General features: G+C 42.4%; 2 protein-coding genes and 2 pseudogenes across 2 annotated transcripts; 3 read left to right on the plus strand and 1 right to left on the minus strand.

The window, feature by feature from the left end:
• Window positions 1-422: 422 nt before the first annotated feature.
• On the minus strand, window positions 423-1,210 carry LOC140953710 (uncharacterized; annotated as a pseudogene).
• A 4,756-nt stretch (window positions 1,211-5,966) lies between these two features.
• Window positions 5,967-6,484, plus strand: LOC140953711 (uncharacterized; annotated as a pseudogene).
• Window positions 6,485-18,079: 11,595 nt separating this feature from the next.
• On the plus strand, window positions 18,080-19,780 carry LOC140953712 (uncharacterized). The gene has a single exon (XM_073403115.1). The coding sequence runs from the start codon at window positions 18,080-18,082 to the stop codon at window positions 19,778-19,780; it is 1,701 nt and encodes a 566-aa protein (XP_073259216.1).
• Window positions 19,781-20,365, plus strand: LOC140953713 (uncharacterized). Its single transcript, XM_073403116.1, has one exon. It carries the CDS (start codon window positions 19,781-19,783, stop codon window positions 20,363-20,365), a length of 585 nt encoding a protein of 194 aa, XP_073259217.1.
• The last annotated feature ends 286 nt before the right edge of the window (window positions 20,366-20,651 follow it).

Raw genomic sequence — 20,651 nt, forward strand, 5'->3', positions numbered from 1 at the left:
TTTTAAAATCTTTTTTTTCTTTAGCTAGTGGTATTTGACACTGAATGTTCTTATCCATTTGGAGCTGACAAAACAGAATATTATGTTCAAACATTCTCTTGGGTAAGATTCTCTTGAAAACGATATCCTATTTCACACCATAATTGGGGGAATCTGTGCCCGTTTTCAGACAAAAACAAATGAAAAACCATACTCTTTGGGCAGCACATACCTAAAGCTTATTTTAAAAAAAAAAGTTGGTTAACTCTCGAAGTTAATCTTTACCTCAGCATTGCAACTATGAAGAAACTTATCAAACCCATGCTGAAACCCTAGATCAATCCAGTTGCGGATCTAGACCTTCAGATAAGGGGGGGCACCCCGGTCATCCAGACCATGAGATAATGGGGGGGAGAGGGGGCCGGTCTCGATCTTACACTGTTCTATATGGCTACAAAGTACAGATTAACCGACACGTAAGTTACCTGGTTTGCCGTCGACGGCCCGTAAACTACAGTGTCACCTGGATCCATGTCACCATGATGTCTTCGTAAGAACGCATGCATGGTAGCCATTATCCCAGTGTCTGAATCCCTGTCTACTCTTAACATTGCAGGTATGACCCTTGCCTCATAAAGATAATCGAGATACCACCGTCCAACCACTTTGGGGTTACAGTTCGATGTCCAGATGCGTAACCAAAGCAGTTTCCTGCTTGCTGTATCAAGGCAACCGTAAAAAGCTAACAGGAACATCCAATTTTGCTATCCCATGAGTCCGTCATCGCTGTCTAACGAGTGAACCCAGTTGGATCCCCTTGTATTAAAAGTTCCCTTCTTTCCTTTTTTCTTTGCTCCAATGCTGCCATGTGCTTCAAGACCCTCCGGGTCTAAGTCAGACATGACATTGTACACTTGGTCTCTTGTTACATTTACGCCATACTCTTGGCAGATTTTTCTGTGCATAGCTCAGTAACCTAAAAGCTTACAACGACCTTTCAGTTCATTTTCCACTGCTGCCTTTACGATGTCGACTTCAACACTCTGGTCCTTGTAGAAAATGTCAGAGTAACGAAGTTGCCTGTCAAGAGTTCTCATGCTCCAAGGATACTCAGGGAAATCACGTTTAAGGAAGTCCATGGCCTCGATCTTTGAAGTCCTTGTTGCACAAGCTTGACCATCGATTCTTTTAACTTTTCATCTTCTTTACAAGCAGCTGAAGAGTACACCATATTGTTATGGTGGGCACCAATAAACATGCGCATTGGGTTTATGGGAGTAATTTAGCTGGGAGGCCTGAGTACTGGTGGCAGCGTTCGGCCGCTCTACGAATTTGAATTCACTTTCAACTTAGATTTTCTCATGGCCGAGCGCTGGCACTAGCTTTGTTTCACATTCTCTTTATACGTTGAATTCAACTGCAATCCACTTTAACTCCAACTTTGATTCTGCAGTGCATTCTCTTTTTACAATGTATTCAATTTTTAGTCCGGATGGTGTTTTACTTTGATTTGCATTTGTATTTGATTTTCAGTTTTACTTCATTTTAACTCACACTCTCTTATCATGATTTGTTCGGTTTTAATTGACTTTAATGTAAAGTTAGATTCTGTATGGCATTCTCTTTTAAAATATACTTAATTCTGATTTCATGTAATTTGAATCGAGTTTTTTGTTTTATATTAAATTGCGTTGATATTTGATTTTCATTAGATGCACATTATGTTTTGCATTTTTAGTCGCTTAAAAAGGAATTAATAAGAATTAATAGAGGGTGCACATATCAAAATTTCATGCTCAGTGTCCCACAATTCATCCAATACCTCAAAGGCAGGGGACAGTGTAAACAGTCGCAATTGCAAACTTTCAAAAATCTATTCAAGAGAAATTACATTGTTGCCAGAGAGCAAAAGTATGATGAACATGGTGGTCATTTCAATCATCACCGAAAATAGACTGCATGCAACAAAAAGCAAATTGATGCCTGTGAAAAATTCATTGACACAAGAAGGTCGTGATGAAGACGTAAACGAGAATGATACAATCAGTGATGACACGGTGGTGGACATGGACCTAAGTTCAGTCACTCCAAGGGAAGATGAAGAAAGTGAAAGTACTACAGACCAAGATAGCTTGAGGCAAGGAATATGAAAGACAAAGGTGCACAGTCTTCATCAAGCAGTCCAAACAGACAAAAGAAAGACACAGGAGCAAGCAGAGCAGTATTAATTTGAAATCATCGAAGCTGTGGGAGAAAGCTTAAAAACTATGTGCGATAGTATACAGAAACAACAACAAACTGGAAAGAAGCACCAGAATAAAGATGATTTGTTTGGTGTTTTTGTTGCCTCGCAGTTGAAATGTATGATTCCTACACCAAAAGCAAGGACAAAATATCACATCAATAACATGGTATTTCAAGCAATAATGGTAGATGAGGGATCATATGCATCTGTCCAACAGCATCCTCCTTTTATGCCGCATTTTAGTGGTGGATACCTAATAGGTTAACTTAACTGAGCAAGTGTTCAAACCGCTCAGGAGAAATCCTTATAAATTTGAAGTACCCTTCTCGATCCCAAGGCGAAGTTCGTGACCAAGAGTATGATAACATCCGTATTTTTTCCTTACCATGAATATTGGTCTTACCCAGAAGCACCTTTGATTTTTCCTGTTTTCTCTTAAGAGATGTCGTCATGTTGAAGAAGCAAAAGAATTAATACACAGTGTATTCTGATAATGGAATGGCGAAAAAACTCCTAATTAAATGTACTCGATGCAAGAAAAACCATCATTACTGCAACTAATGCGTACGTTTGTATGGCAGCCATGTTTAAAGCATCACACTCAAAAACACTTTAATTTCCTCGGATAGTATGTGTTTTTGTTCCTACTAGATCATAACTTTATGATTAAATTTATGTTTATGATTATGATTACGATCATTATGTCAACAATGGGAACCAAGCCTAACCACAGGAACCAGGATTTACACTTGATACCACTTACGACCAGCTTTCCTTCTGCTTGGATATGCTTTTCTTGGCCAACTGATAAGCTAACTTATGCTGACAACACCAAGTCTCAAAAAATTATCAGCTAACATGTGGACACTGCTTTCACAAGGGAGCCGTCAAATTTGCAGATGTAAAAGTAGAGATGCTTAAACACTAACCAACAACAAACAGTAACAAAGGCAGGATATAACAAAAGCATTCACGATAAAAATTTCTTTGGGAAAGATACTTCAGCATCATATTGACCTTATCACCAACATAGCTTTTTTTATAGATATCGTTAACTTTGTCACAAGGCAAGTTCACTTGTCAAGTATCACAACTACATCACATACTTTACTGGATAGGTCAATTGTAGTCTCACTGAAAAAAAAAATGAAGTGCAGAATTTTAATGTTGTTAATCACGAGTTCATCACGTCACATGATCCGTCAGTAAAAGTAAAGAGTTATTCTATACAAACAAGCATGGCGTTGTTTTCTCGTTCACTAAGTCAATAGTACATCTGGCGATGATGATCTAGCCTAATGCAATAGAAGCTCCCTGTAAATTTTTGCCAAGAGCTGCCAGAGATTTCACAGAATATTTCACACACAGATACGGTCAGCGATACGCTCCAACCACATGGCGTTTTCACTTCCAACTTTCCCATCCTTCGATGTTCACGCAAACAGCAATGCGGGGCCACGACTGCAAAAATGGCTTGCACGAGTAGAGCGAATGTTAATTGGAATGAACATCACAGTTCCTAAACGGAAAAGAGCGTTATTACTTCATTATGCAGGTCCAGAGGTTGACAAGATATTTGATACCCTGCCAAATACTGGTGATGACAGTGATTATGCCACAGCAGTCAAGAAGCTGAATGAATACTTCTCGCCACAGACGAATATAGCTTATGAAGTGTACAATTTTCATCAAACCAAGCAAACAGACGGAGAATCGTTGGATGGCTATCACACATGACTTCGTTAACTAGCCAAAACCTGTGAGTTCAGAAACATTGACAAAGAGATAAAAGAGCATACTATCTTAACCTGCAGTTCTAATTCACTACGACACCAAGCACTACATAAAAATCTTCCCCTTTATTCCCCTTTAAAGCTGGGAAGAGCCTTGGAACATACCAAAGAGCAAGCAAGCTAAGTAGAAAAGGCGGTAGCACACATAAATGCCACAGAAACCAATCGACCTGGTCACTCAAGTCAGCGAAACAAACACTCCTTGCAGCCACGTTTCAGAAGATCTCAGTCACGCCATCGTCAAAACTCAAACAAGCGAAAGAGCAAGCCCAGAAAATGAGGTAATTTCGGTGGATATGCTCCTCACATGAATCAATGTCCAACCCAAGGAAAATCTTGTACCGCCTGCGGGAAAATTTGACATTTTGCTCATGTTTGTAGTACAAACCCTTCCGCGAAAAATGGAAAGTGGCTTCCGGAGATAACTACAAGTACGCTTACACAATTTACATCAAAAGCAAGAAGCCACCATGTGCCAGGTACAAGTAAATGGAAAAGCTGTAGAGATGATCGACACAGGTGTATCTGTTAACCTTTTAGATGAAGCAACATTTCATGGAATTGACTGTGGTAACAAACTCTCAGAGCACGCTCACAGCAAGATTTATTCTTATGGATCTGATACTCCCCTGCCACTGCTACGAACACTTTCAACAACTATCAAGTCCAATAGTAATAGTACTACCACCCAGTTACATATTGTGAAGGGAAACACGGGAAACCTCCTCCACTACAACACTGCACAGAAGCTTGGATTGATTACAATATCTGTTAACACTACCACTGTCACAGATGTGAACAAGAACAGCCCAGAGTCTCTACAAGAGAAATTTGAATATTTATTTGGAGGCATAGGAAGACTACGGAACAAAATGGTTAAGTTACATGTTGACCCTGACATCACACCCAGACTACTGCCACACCACAGGATTCCCTTTCACGTGTGTGGTGACGTTGAAACGGAGCTTGAAAGGTTACAGAGATTGGATATCATTGAAAGAGTTGATGGCCCCACACCCTGGATTAGCCCTATTGTTGTCATACCCAAGAAACCCGGAGAAGTGCGGATCTGTGTTGACATGCCGGAGGCAAATAAAGCAGTCAAGAGGGAAAAACACCTCATGCCAACTATAGATGACCTCATAGCTGATTTGTATAGTGCAACTCGTTTTAGCACGCTGGATCTTTCTTCAAGATACCACCAACTCAAACTAGCACCAGAAAGCCGTTTTGTCACAATGTTCAGTACCCATGTTGGACTGAGACGCTATAAGCGCTTACCATTTGGAATCAATGCAGCATCTGAAATCTTCCAAGAGTCGCTCAAAGAACTCCTCACAGGCCTACCTGGATGTAAGAACATTTCAGATGACATCATAGTGTTTGGAAAGGGGAAAGATGAGCATGACAAGAACCTTAATGGTGTTCTCCAGAGACTTAAAGACAACAACCTTCGCCTCAGCAAGGACAAATGCAAGTTCTCTAAGAGTGAGTGGCCGTATTTTTAGATCCAGTGGTGTCAAGCCCGACCCCAAGAAAGTTGAGTAATACACGATGCAAGCCCACCACAGAACGCCAGTGATATCAAGTCCCTCCTAGGCATGACACAGAACGTATCCCGTTTCATTCCCAATTATACCACAATCACAACCCAATTGTGCCTTCTCATGCGACAAGACATGCCCTGGAAGTGGGAGCAGGAACAACAGAAAGTTTTAGAAGAACTGAAAGATGCTCTAGTTGGAGACCAAGTCATGTCCGACTTCGACCCAAGTAAACAGAACCACATCATCGTTGATGCTAGTCCTGTTGGTCTCAGCTGGTTGTTGACACAGGAAGGTGAAGTTATTAGCTATGCAAGTCGGGCGCTTAGTGATGTTGATAGTTGCTACTCTCAAACAGAGAGCAAGCAAGCTTCAGCACGGATTGAAAGGTGGAAACTTCGCCTCATGCCCTATGACTGCAAGCTAATCTACCAACCCGGAAAAGATGCAGAGAATCCCGCTGATTTCTTGAGCCGACATCCTTGTTCTTCAGACTCAGAGTTACAGAACTTGGCTGAAGATTACGTCAATATTACGTATGGATGACTACTGTACGAAAAGCAATGACAGTTGAAGACATCCAGCACACTACCAAAGTAGATGCAGAGATGCAGGCTCTTATTAAAGCAATAGAAACTGATCGGTGGACCAGCCCTGAAGTCCAGGATTATAGAAGATTGAAAGATGACTTCTCAGTGTACAATGGAGTAGTGTTGAGAATGAACAGGATTCTCATACCACCCACCCTCAGAAGCAGAGCAGAATTGGCACATTTAGGTCACCAAGGAATTGCTAAGACCAAGCAACTTATCAGAGACAAAGTGTGGTTCCCAGGAATAGACAAGCTGACAGAAGACAAAGTAAAAAACTGTCTCTTGTGCCAAGCAGCGACAGCGAAATCACCACCCCCAGAACCTCCTTGAATGACCACACTTCCCAGTGCACCTTGGAAAGAAGTTGCAGTTGATTTCCCAGGACCATTCCCAAGTGGAGATTAAATAATGGAGGTTGAGGATGAATTCAACCGTTTTCCTGAGGTAGAACTACTTACTTCAACATCTCCCAAAGCTGTGGTTCCAAAACTGGACACTATATTTTCAAGACAAGGCGTACCAGATATTTTGAAGAGTGACAATGGACTCCCCTTCAATGAGCATGCATTCAAAAACTTTGCCGACTATCTAGGATTTAAGCACAGAAGAATCACACCACTCTGGCCAAAAGCAATTGGTGAAGCTGAACATCTAGTTTAAACTCTTGAGAAAAACATCAGGATTGCCCGCATGGAAGGCAAGAATTGGAAACAAGAGTTATACAAGTTTTTGCGCAAGTGCCGTGCAACTCCCCATTCCACAACACGTTTCACCTTGTGAAGCTCTGAACAGCTGAGTCAAGAGTCAACCAACGCATTTGCTCCTAGGACTCTTCTTAACTACTCTTAATCGACTGCTTATGAAGAGCTACTTAAAACTGTACATATCAAAAGCTTGGAACATCGACGCATAGAACAATCTCTGATACTCATATACAATAGCATTTATAACCAGGCACCCAACTACATTTGGGGAAATGTTTTTACTGCGAAGCAATGGTTACAGCCTACGGGGCCATCGTACCGACCTCATCTTATATGCAACATTCTTTCACGTACCAGGCTGGCAAACAATGGAACAATCTACCAGACAAAATAAGGATGTCAGAGTCCCTCTCTATCTTTAGGAAAAACTTACAAAACATACAGTTGTCTTCATCGCATGACTGCAACTGTGTATTTTGTAAATAGACAATCTTGATTACCAATATTTTCTCTTTTTAAATTATTCTTATTTTTTAGTTGATTTAATTTTTCTATTTCTTATTTTTATTTATCACTTGTACATGTAGATTATGTAAATTTTGACGTAATTTTTATGGCACATTTGCATTTAAATGAGCTATTGCTCATATGCGATATGTGGTTAAATAAAATTACTTACTTACTTACTTACTTACTGAAAACTCAAGACTTGGCTACCTGAAACACCAACCACCTACTACAAGAAGCAACAGTCCATATTTCAAGATCCAATAGCTGGCCTCACACAGACAGATACTTTGCAAAAACAGAAGATGAAGATCTATGCTGATCAAAAGGGAAATGCTCAAGAGAGAAAGATCACATCGGGAGAGGTTGTACTCATGAAACAACATAAACTTAACAAACTTAGCACACCATACAATCCTAAGTCCTTTGTTGTAAAGGAGATGAAAGGTTTAATGATCACAGCAAGCAATTGACCAGACACTGTTACAAGAAATTCGTCACACTTTAAAGTTGTCCCCAAACAGCTACTGCAAGACTACAGTGGAAAGAACAATGGTGTAGAGAATCCCACATCTGTCGGAAAGGAAAGCATTCCCTTGGGGCGATTGCAAAGGCAGATTAAAGCCCCTGTCAGATTTAAGGATTATGTACATGTGATTTCTGCCAATTAGACTTCCGTTCAGAAGTTTTGAATTGTTCATGTTTTGTTTTCTTATTCCCAAGTGACATTTAAAGGACTGATCTTTCGGACACGATTTTCAGGCAACACTGTTGTTGTTTTTTATGAATTGATAATGTTGATTAGCCGGAAACATATTTGCAAAGACTTTTGATGTGAGTTGCTTTTAGGTACTTTGTTTACTCGTCATCCCAAGAAGAGGAGGGATGTAATGTTGTTAATCACGAGTTCATCACGTCACGTGATCTGTCAGTAAAAGTACGGAGTTATTCGAGACAAACAAACATGGCGTTGTTTTCTTGTTCACTTGGTCAATAGTACAAGAATTACAGGCAAATGAGGAAGTGAATTGGACGATGTTCTGAGAGTTCCAATTTATTGACTGCTTTAACACAGTGCCATAGAGTCTAGTATGGGAATGACCTTTCGGATTCATGGCAATATAAAGCCACAAGTCATTAGCATGAAACAAGGAGTCAAGGTTGTCATGACAGCAAAGTTCTAGACAAACCAAAATGGTGTCTGCAGCGTGAGCTATTCTTATTGTTAACTTAACCTTTAAATGGTTATTATCAGGCATTTTATACTCTAAAGATATCATAACTCAAGATAACCTTTGACCCAGATAATTTGGACCTGAGCACAGTTAATGGAGGTGACTGGTTATGAAGCCCGGCAAACATCAAAGGAGCAAACAAAGATGCCAAGATTTATGTTAGAAGGTCCACGACCCTGCACAATCTTTTGTTTCGCGTTCATACGTTATGCATGAATTACGTAACCAGCACGTTTCTATTGGTTAGTTCCTCAGTACGGAGTAAACAACTATTGTGTTTTGTGCAGGGTCAAGGCCAAAAAAGAGAACAAAAACATACAACAAAGAACTTTGTCGGGTTTCATAACCATTCCCTCTATTAACTATGACCTGAGCAAGCAGACAAAAGTACGTGGAGAGGATAAGTTAGGGCAGAGAAAACGAAAGCTGACAGTTAGCATGGTGCAGTGTTTGCATCCTGAATGCAACCATCAGTCTGAGAGCCACTGTTGCCGGTTTTTTGCCTTCCCAAGCAAGGTGAAGAAGAAAGCTCTATTTGATAAGTGGAAATTACTGATGAGGTAAGGGTAGGTTTGAGCTTAAAAGAAAATGATATTTCGCGAACCATAGCCTCACACTTTTAGTTCAACAGCACATCTGCCACCTAAACAAGGCGAACTATAGCTCATCGAGTTTTCACCTGTGTTCGAAACTAATTTATGAATTTTTATATTGACAACAACAACCAAAACTATGTTATTTAATCGATTCAGAAGCCTAGAAAGTTAAGAAAAGCTATCCTTTCATCAATTTTCTTTCTATAATGTCCACAACTGTAATGCTGTTCACTTGTTTTTGTTTCTGTCGCTCATGTGTTTTAAGTCCCAGAAAAGCAACATTAAAAGAAAACAAAAACCACTAAAGAGATCTAATACAGTCAAAATGACGAGAAGTGCTTCTTAGAAAGAAGGACATGAACAGGAGCTACTGGTAATGATTATAAACTAGAACAGAGATTGTTTTAGTTGCTTGAAGGCACTAGGGAGCTTCCAAGTAAGCACTGTCATAGACATGACTAGTCTTAAGGGCGTACTGTCCATATTTGCTCTCCAAGCACAAGTCCTTAACTTTGACAGCTTCCAAAATGGTCTCATTTCGGTGAGTATAAGGTCATTTGCATTCAAGGACAGAATCATCGCCTACTAGTCCATCTGGAGATGCCCCTAGAACACTAGTTTCGGGTAGCCATACTCCAGCCTTAACAGGTACTACGCCAGTCAATGCAGTGAAAGCTTTTATTGCCATTTCTTCATTGTTAACACCCCATGCAATGGTATGGAATCCACTTAGATCGTATTCTCCAAGCAGACGCTTTGTAAGGACTTGAGTAACTCTTTTGGCCTTCAGTACTGCTCCAAAATTGCTTGCAGTTAGCCTGCCTTTGCATCCTAAATGCCTTGTTGAATTTTGCGTTGTCCAGTTGGGAGAGCACTGGCTTCTCTCATTATGTCCTGTCGGACCCTTACATTTTTCATTAAGAACACTAGTCGTCCCACAGAAGTTTGGTCACCCGTGAAACCTTCACAATAAATTATTTCTTCAATTATATTAAGAGGTAGCTGCACAGCAGGCTCTGGCTCTGGACTCAGAAGTCAGCAAACTCCAGTAAACTTCCCACATTCTCGCATGAGAGTACAGCCAGACCTGGTCATTTCTTGGTTCTCGGTGTTGAAAAAGACATTGTTATTGAACCGTTTATTTATGCACTGATGTTAATTTATTCTGATCTCATAATGTGTTATGGCAGATACGTCATCACCTCGATCTAGTTACTTGATAAACTTAAGTTTAGCTGGTTGGTGTAATCTCATATAGAAATTCACAGGGAACTTCTTTGTCAGCCCTTTGCAGCTCTTCTCTAACTCATGAATTATTCAGTTGAAAAAATCATTGTAGTCTTCAACAAGCTGCAGCAGTGAATTGTGAGTTAGCAACACTGGTGATCTACCAGTGAAAAATGCAGCAGCAATTTTAAACAACTGTTGAAGGTTAGCACCGTTGATGTACTGCCTACAGTAGTCACTTTGTGATACTTACCTTAAGAACAAGTGAAGTAGGCTACACAACAACAAAAACCATAAAAAGTTAAATTCGCCATACAATCATGTGATAATATAATTGAGATTTATAAACTGAGACTCTTTTACAGTCATAACATTTAGTATTAATACTCCTGACAGGTGTTACGGGTTCTATTAAGAACACTGGGGGGCTATTAATTATTACACCAATTTAATGTAGGTGTTACATGTTTTAATAATAATAATTTTTTGAAACTTTTGAAACTTCACTTTAATATTTCCTTCTGTACCATGTAACAAACCCCTTGTTGGAGTTTATATACAACTTTGCAGCAAATCATCTTCGTTAAGCGGAGAAACAACTTTAGAGCGAAATGAATGGACACCATAGGATGCACTAATCTGTTTCCTATCCACTGAACAAAGCTTCACACCTAAAACGATTCTGAGAAAACAGGGGAAAGGCCACCACAGTGAAGCTTTTGACAAGATGCCTGGTTCCGCAGGGTCCACAATAATGCCAAGATAAAAGCACAGACCTTGAAAATAGAAACTGGAACTGGTTGACAAAAAGGCTGTTCCTCTGCTCTAGCGAAGACATACAAGTCTCTAGTAAGGCCGTTCCAGTGTGGTGCACTTACCTAGTCAAGTTGTGCTGGAAAAAGTTCAAAGAAGAGTCTCCAACTGGCCTTTGGCCAAAAGAGGGGCAAAATGGAGTGCAACAAACAAAACGCCATTTTTAAATGGTGACCACTGGAGAAATGAGGATTATATTTCTCTCTCACAGAGTGCTATAAATCTGTATTTTCGTTAAATAAGCTCAAATCCTGAGACTTCTACATATTAGGTTCAAATAGAACAAGGAGTGACTACAATTACAAGTTAAAATTCAACCCATCTTCTCGTAACTCTTACAAATATTCACATCTTAAAAAAGCCCTTTAGCTCAGTACAACAGCATGTCACAAACATAAGAGACATAAGACCGCCCCCTGATAAGTTAAATAAATGAGGCATTATTTACTGCACACGATGAGAACAATACCCTGACAACTACATTGTGAGAACACCAATCTGGGAAACTTCTGCTGTCAGGCAACAGGTCATAACATCAACCCATACAACTGACCAAAAATCCAACCATCCTGCACTCTATCAAAGAGGCCATTGCTAAATTTGCTATTCTTTTTGTTACAGTGTATCTTAACTTTTTTAGTTAATTTGTACATTACAGATAATTATACCCTATCATAAGTTGTTAAGAAGGAAAAACTTCAGAAACAGCACTGCAAGTTGGCTCCAAAAGAGACATGATTCTTCCAAAAAGGATACGTCATCAGTTCCCATTGTTTTTCATTATTTTTTTTTTCTTTGCATCCTCAACTTGTCCTTCTTCTGGGACAACATCCACGCTAAGCCTGTTGTGTACTTATCACCAAAACATACACTTGTTGTGTGATTGCTTGTGTAAAAGCATTACTCCCTTTTCCATGTATTGAAGTCAATTTGTTTACTTCTTGGTGTGTAGCATTGATTCTGAGATTTGTTTCCTAGTGTAAAAACTACCCTCATTGGCTGGAGTCTATCTCGAGAAAATGTGAGTATGAGGGCAACCTGACATCATTAGGAGAGGGTCATGCAGAAGATCAGTGACAAAGAGGTGAGTTAAGGTGTTACAAAAGGCTAAAACCTCAAAATGTACCTTAACTCTTTTTTGCGATAATTTGAAAGTAGAGACATAAATTAAAAATCTACAAACGATAGCGATCTGTAATGCGTTGGTTTCTGAGAAATGGAACTTCAAATCTCAATGATAGAGTCACCATTTTGAGATGTCATATCGACTTCACACACGCACACATGTGCAGAATAGACAATAATATTTTGATTTGGGCCACTACACATTACTTCTGCGACACAGAAGAGAAAGACACAGCCAGCCGTATCAATGGCTTACCATTCTCGCCACAGCACAGAACAATTAACTATAGTTGCCTTGTAAAACCAACTAAGCATAAAGCCAACCCGGCAACTGATGAGGTTCGTGTGTAGAACCGAGACCATGGTCTTGGCCGATCACCAAGTGGCAATAATCGAAGGCTCCCAAGACTGTGAAACTAATTCAAAAGTTGTACCAAGGGAGGAACTACGCGCTCCAGTCCAAAGACTCACATTACCCCTAGAAAAACAAGCCAGAGTTTAAAAATCATTGCTTTAAGAGTAATCATGACTAAGTCACATCACAATTCTCCATAGTTGATGTAGCTTCACTTTAAGGTGCAATCTATTCTTCGAGATTTAAATCTGTGAATCACTATCCATGGGACAAACACTGAAGGAAACTGTCACATTCACAGACAAAAAGAAAATCGCTTATAATCATTCAGATCCAGGAGGCACTTTGGAGAAAATTAAGGAGGCTAAAACCCTTATTTAGCCACAATGAAGAGCTTTTCATTTCAGAAGAGGTCAAAGAAAATGCTCTTGCATCAAAGGGCAAATTATGCTGACAAGAAACAAAAACCACAGAAAATCAATATGCGTGTCAGACCTCTCAGCATAAAATAAGGGGCAAAAATCATATTTCCTCAGTCAAAACTTTTTCCTACAGAATATAATCTACCCGCCAGATAAAAAATTCATTGGAACAAGCAGCATTTTGGCACAGGGTTAAAGTCATGTGTTGCCTACTGACCCGCTTTTTCCACTGGCCAGAACAGAAAACCAAATATTGAGACACATGTATTAAACTGCTGTTTTGGAAAACATATATTGACCATGTGTTTGCCCTATAGAACACATGCCTAGACAAAATACAGAGCTTTGTGGAAAAAACAAATAACTTTCACTCTACTATACAATTCACGGCTGAGATGTCAGAAACAGCTATCACTTTCTTGGACACAAAAGTGTACAAAGGGGTAAGATTCAACGAGGAGTACATCCTAGACATGCAATCACATTACAAACAACAGAAACCTTCCAGTACATGAACTTCTACTCGTGTCACTCACCGGGCACGAAGAAAGGTTTCGTTAGGGTATCATCCACTGTCAAGCACCCTCCTTGCGTTGATCAGCACTAGCGCTTTTGCTTTTAATAAATACCCCCATAAACGGTACATTTTCTGAATGCTTAATTGTTCTGTCACGCGTTTCCCTTCTCATGTCACGTTTTCCTTGTTATGTAACATAGGTTAGACGTGCTTAGTCATAGGATCACGTGAGAGCTAGCTTGTTTTGATTTCTTGCATTTTGTCACATTGTGCTCGCCGGTGAAAACGCTTTCCTCGTTTCACCGTGAATTTTTGCTTTCATTAAAACCGGTTACACTTCTGAAGAAGGACCTACATCTCATGATTTTCTCCGGAAAATGGATCAAGGTTTGAGGGATCAGAATAGTGAAACGAGAGATTTATCGCCGGCCGATCACACCGAGCCAGGCAACCTCGTGGATTTAACGCTCAAGCAACCAAGCGAAACTCAAAAACACGGTTCATCCAGCCAGTTGGAAGAGGCTCCTTCAAATTCGCCCGTTACAAAGGTATCCAAGCATGGGAGCTCAAAGGAAGGCCCCGAGAAAGTGGAAATGGGTTTGTTTTCGCTCGAAAACACAGTCGTCGAAGATAACGCCAAGCATTCAGAATCCACGCGAGCAAAACGACTCTCGAAGCCCACCGCGAAGTTGATCGAAAACAGACTGCAGTCTGACTCACTGAAACTTGAAAAAATATGGGAAAGAACTAGTCAAGCGATTTCCAAGCTCAAAGAAACTCCAGATTCTGTGGAAGTCTTACGTAAGGCCGTAGGAGACTTGCGTTCGTCGTTCAGTGATTATGAACTTGCGTGGATTTCATTAATGGATTTTACAGTGCACGCTAGCTTGCCCGAACATCAGGAAGAGAGACAAACAGTTGAAGCAATGATGAGAACTCGGAAGGAACTCGTCCAGGCAGCGATTAACGAAGGGTTGGACCGGAAAAATGACCTCTTACTGGAATTAGGATCCTTTCGGTCTGGGTCACGTGCTTCCAAGTCGTCCGTTTCCTCGAACGCACTACGGGCCCATGCAAAAGGCATTAAAAAAGGCCGAAATGCAAAGGAAAATTTCCGAATTTCAAACCAAGTCCGCGCTGGCGTTAGAACAAGAAGAAAGGAAGAGACGAGAAGATGAGTTGGCATTTGCCAGGAGAAAACACGAGGAAGAAGCACGCTTAGAGTCCCTACGCGCAGAACAGGAAGCAGCTTTTGCCGTCGCCCGCGCAAAAGCTATTGACAAGGAACTTGGATTGAACCTTGATTTTCAGACAATAGATTTACCAATCGAAAATTCCGATAAGCGTGTTCAGCAATTCATTGACAGTCAATTTGAAGGTTTAAAACCGTATGAAGATCATCATGACCGTAATCGTGAAGCAAAGAACCTCTCCGCCCGCGGCTTCCCAGTCAAGGAAGAGAAGCCCTGCTTTGCGAAAGAGCTCAATCGGGGAGCACCGCCCTTCAATCCTAACCCTACTGACCGCATGGAAGGTTTCGTTCAGTTTCTCTCCAGAAGGGAGCTCATTGCTAACAAAATAGAGAAATTTGACAGCTCCCCTGAAAACTTCAATACTTGGAAAGCAGCCTTCAAGAACATGATAAGAGAGGTAAACATTTCGCCAAGCGAAGAGCTTGCCCTCATGGCGGAGCATGCTACTGGTGACTCTAAGAGACTCATTCAGAGTTTACGAAATGCATATATAGAGAACCCGACCGAGGGAGTTAAAGAATGTTGGAGGAAGTTAGGAGAACGTTTTGGCTCAACAGCTGTCGTCACCCAAGTACACCTGGACAAGCTAACTGCATTCCCATCACTGAATGCCAAAGACAACAAAGGTCTGCAAGAACTAGGGGATCTCCTATTGGAATTGAAATGTGCGAAAGAAGATGGCGGACTTACCGGCCTCAAAATTCTTGACGAGCCAGCCTTTCTGAAACCACTCCTTGTCAAGCTACCTGAAGATCTCCAGGCAAGATGGCAAAGACATGCGTATCGCTACAAACGTCAGCATGAATTGGAATATCCTCCATTCATTGAGTTCGCATCATTTATCGAAGAAATTGCACGGGAACGCAACGACCCCTACCTTATGATTGAGGACCCTGGCAAGAAGAGCTCACACTCAGCTAAGCCTCCTGTTAAGTCTAACACTATCTCCCCGTCGAGACAAGGCCTATCAGCTTACAAAACTGAGGTTTCAGGTCCTCCACACCTTCACTTTTGTGCACGGGATCTAGACAAATGGTGTGTCGTCCACAAACTATCTCACCCCATTGGCAAGTGCCGCGCCTTCAGAGCCATGTCCCTCACCGAAAGGAAGGACTTACTTAGCCAGTACCGAATATGTTTTCGCTGTCTTGCTTCAACTAGCCACCAAGCCAAAGACTCTACAGCAGTAATCAAATGTGCCGAATGCCAAAGTGATAAACATGTTGCAGCATTACACATTGACCCTCCAAGTGAACAAGAAACACAAACCAGAGAGCCCGAAGACGCCCTTCAGCAAGGCGGGGAGCCAGCTAAGGTCACAGCCAACTGTACAGAACTGTGTGGAAATGCAGTTGGGGGAAAATCCTGTTCAAAGATCTGCCCAGCCTACGTTTACAAAAATGGGCATCCTAAAGACAAGGTCAAGGTGTACGTGGTCATTGACGATCAGAGTAACTGTTCCCTAGCCAAGCCTAAGCTCTTTGACTTGATGAAATTGGAAGGAGCAACTACATCGTACACGCTGAGAACGTGCTCAGGGACAAGCCAAGTTACAGGGAGACGTGCACACAACCTCATCATTGAGTCTTTAGACAATGCGTACTCTTATGCACTTCCAGTCCTTACTGAATGTGATGCAATCCCGGATAGCAGAGAGGAAATTCCTAGTCCTTCGGTCGCTAGAGCATTCCCCCACCTCGACCCCATAGCAGACAAGATCCCAGAGCTAGACCCAAAGGCTGATATTCTTCTGCTTATTGGAAGAGATGCACCACCCCTTCACAAAATCCGCGAGTCCCGAAACGGGCCCAGGGATGCACCTTGGGCTCAACGCCTTGACCTAGGATGGGTAGTCTTAGGAAATGCATGCTTAGATGGTGCCCACAAGCCAAGTGAGGCTTCATGTTTCAGAACACAAGTTCTTGATAATGGTAGACCCTCTCTTCTACTACCCTGCAGTAACCGCTTCTACGTCAAACACCATCTGACTGCAGAACCCATAGACGACCTGAAGGAGGGAAACTTTAAAAGGAGGTCTGAAGATGGACTGGGAGAAGATGTGTTCGTACGAACTAAGGACGACAACAAACCAGGAACGTCGGTGGAAGATAGGAAGTTCGTCCAGATCATGAAACACTCGCTGACAAAGAGCGAATCAGGTAACTGGGAGGCGCCCTTACCTCTCCGCGATGGGATTGAAAAGCTCCCAAATAACCGAGAAGAAGCCCTAAAACGTTTGAAGTCTACACGACGCTCTCTAGACAAGAAACCTCTGATGAAACAGCATTATTTCGATTTCATGCAGAAACTATTTGACAATGGACATGCTGAAACTGCACCGAAAATACAGTCAGACCCACCTACTCTTCACTGGTACTTACCCCACTTTGGTGTCTACCATCCCCAAAAACCACAAAAAATACGTGTGGTTTTTGACTCCGCAGCTGAGACCGCAGGAATCTCTCTAAACAAAATTTTGCTATCAGGACCAGATCTGACAAAAAACTTACTTGGCATCTTGATACGTTTCCGCCAACAGCCCGTGGCCTTCATGGCAGACATTGAGCAGATGTTCCACTCATTCCTAGTTAAAGAGGATCATAGGGACCTATTACGATTCTTCTGGTACAAAGACAATGACCCTAATGGAGAGCTTATTGAATATCGAATGAAGGTTCATGTCTTTGGAAACACGTCGTCTCCAGCAGTAGCCACTTACTGCCTCAGGAAAACCGCCGAAGTCGGGGAGCAGGAATTTGGCTCTGATGCTAAGAACTTTGTTGATAACAATTTTCATGTGGATGACGGACTTAAATCTGTTGCGGAACCTACTGAAGCCGTAGACCTATTGCGTAGAACACAAGCCATGTTAGCCACAGCTAATCTGCATCTACACAAGATAGCATCCAACCTTCCAGAGGTAACTCGAGCCTTTCCGATTGAAGATCGAGTTGCCGACCTTCGGGATCTGGACCTCTCAAAGGATACTATTCCAGCGCAGCGGTCTTTGGGTGTATTGTGGGACATATCGGCCGATTCATTCACTTTCAAAGCCAATGTAGGAGCGAAACGTTCACAAGACGAGGCGTATTGTCTGTCGTTAACAGCCTGTATGACCCTCTAGGACTTGCCGCTCCAGTTGCTGTCAAAGGCAAGCTCCTTCTAAGAGCAATGATAACAAAGCCTGAGCCAGAGAATTGGGACGAACCATTGCCAGAGGAGCAGAGACCAGCATGGGAAGCATGGTGCCAAGCCCTCCAAGCCTTAACTCTCCTGAGAGTGCCGCGTTGCTACACAACTACCTCACTCAAAGCTGTTAGTCGACGGGAGTTGCACACCTTCTGTGACGCATCCAAGGAGGCCATTGGCGCTGTCTCATACCTCAGGACCATTCAGTGTGATGGGAACATGCAAGTCTGCTTCGTCCTAGGTAAAGCGAAGTTAGCTCCGTCCCACGCTACCACCGTTCCCCGTCTGGAACTTTGCGCTGCTGTATTGGGAGTTGAAATGACAGAGCTCATCATTGAAGAATTGGACCTTGATCTTCAGGCTGTAGCATTCTATTCGGATAGTAGAGTCGTCCTAGGTTACATCAGCAACGAAAGTCGTCGATTCTACGTTTATGTCAGCAACCGAGTGGAGCGAATCAGGAAATCCTCATCTCCAGAACAGTGGTTTTACGTGCCAACCCAGAAGAATCCCACTGACCTAGCCACGCGATCAGTTAAGGCACAGAACCTCAAAGACAGCATTTGGCACAGCGGCCCTCAGTTCCTTTACCACCATGGTTCATCTGTAAATGAAACGATCAGCAGCGATGCCGCGCTACCCACAGAAGACGATCCTGAAGTCCGCCCTCTTGTGAAGTCTCTGGCTACACAGGTTCTGCAAAACAAATCCCTAGGAACCAGCCGTTTTTCCAGGTTCTCAAGGTGGGAGGCTCTTATCAAGGCACTTGCACGACTGATCTCGCTTGTCCAGTTGCACCAACAAAAGACATCTGAAGAGCCTGGTGTACACAAGAGTCAGAAGACAGCCCTTGTCCACAACCTTAGCAAAGCAAAGTCCCTGATTATCCAAAATGTCCAGTATGAAGCCTTCAAAGAGGAAATACACTGCCTCAGAAGTTCTGAAAGACTGCCAAAATCAAGTCCGCTCCTCAAACTGAGCCCAGTGATCGACAAGGAAGGATTCGTTAGAGTTGGTGGCCGATTAGAGCAAGCAGGTCTTAGTTATGAAGAACGCCATCCCTTGATTCTCCCAAGTTCGCATCACGTGACCACTCTTCTAGTTACCTACTATCGTGGGAGAGTGCAACATCAAGGACGGCATTTCACTCTTGGCCTGATCAGAAGCAGCGGATTCTGGATTATCGGAGGCAAGCGAATTGTTAACAGCGTTATCAACAGTTGCATAAAGTGTAAGAAGCTGAGGGGTCGACAGCAAATCCAGAAAATGGCCGATTTACCCGTAGAACACCTTACCCCTGCCCCACCTTTCAGTTACGTTGGCCTTGACGGTTTTGGACCCTGGACAGTAAGTGCTCGTCGCACAAGGGGAGGAGTGGCAAATAGCAAGCGTTGGGCCGTACTTTTCACATGCTTGACAATTAGAGCCATTCACATAGAACTATTAGAGTCAATGGACACCTCCAGTTTCATCAATGCACTGCGTAGATTCCTTGCCTTACGGGGTCCAGTTGTGCAACTTCGCTCTGATTGCGGTACTAATTTCGTTGGTGCACACAACGAACTCCAGTCCTGCCTTAAAGAGATGGATGAAGGTGCCATCCAGTCGTACTTGGCCGCTGAGGGTTGCGATTGGATCTTTAACCCCCCTCACGCCTCTCATGCAGGGGGCGTTTGGGAATGAATGATAGGGGTGACCCGAAGAATCCTGGATTCCATTTTTGCAGACCTTGGACCCAGGCATCTTACTCATGAGGTTCTCTCAACGCTGATGGCTGAAGTTACAGCAATAGTGAATGCGAGACCCCTAATACCAGTTCCGTCGGACCCAGACATGCCAGAGATTCTCACACCTGCCACCCTACTCACACAAAAGTCTGAAAGCCTGAAGGCGATGCCACGAAATATCACTCAACAAGAACTATACAGTAAGCAGTGGAGACAAGTCCAGCATCTGGCAAATGTTTTCTGGGCCCGATGGCGCAGGGAGTTTCTGCCAATGCTCCAGCCGAGAAGAAAGTGGCAGCAAGAAGCAAAGAACCTGCAGGAAGGAGACCTGGTCCTCCTCTGCTCTAACGATCTCCCAAGAAATTGCTGGCCCCTTGCTCGGATAACCCGAGCCCATGTCAGTGCAGATGGCAAAGTGTGTAAGGTGGAGCTAGTGACAGCCAAAGATGGATCCGTTACGACCTACACAAGACCAGTAAATGAAGTTATTCTGCTCAGAAGTGAGAGTGATTTTAAGAAGATGGAAACCTCAGTTGGATGAACTGTCTCAGCTAAGTGCTGGAGATTATACTTATAACGTTGTTACAAGCTTATAACTTTGTTTTCAGAAAAGTTACTGTTCGTTTTCTTCTATAGTGGCATTTTTTGAAATACCAGACGGGAAGTGTTCTGTCACGCGTTTCCCTTCTCATGTCACGTTTTCCTTGTTATGTAACATAGGTTAGACGTGCTTCGTCATAGGATCACGTGAGAGCTAGCATGTTTTGATTTCTTGCATTTTGTCACATTGTGCTCGCCGGTGAAAACGCTTTCTCGTTTCACCGTGA

Source organism: Porites lutea, chromosome 12 (assembly GCF_958299795.1).
Source record: "Porites lutea chromosome 12, jaPorLute2.1, whole genome shotgun sequence".
In the NCBI taxonomy this organism is placed as follows: domain Eukaryota; kingdom Metazoa; phylum Cnidaria; class Anthozoa; order Scleractinia; family Poritidae; genus Porites; species Porites lutea.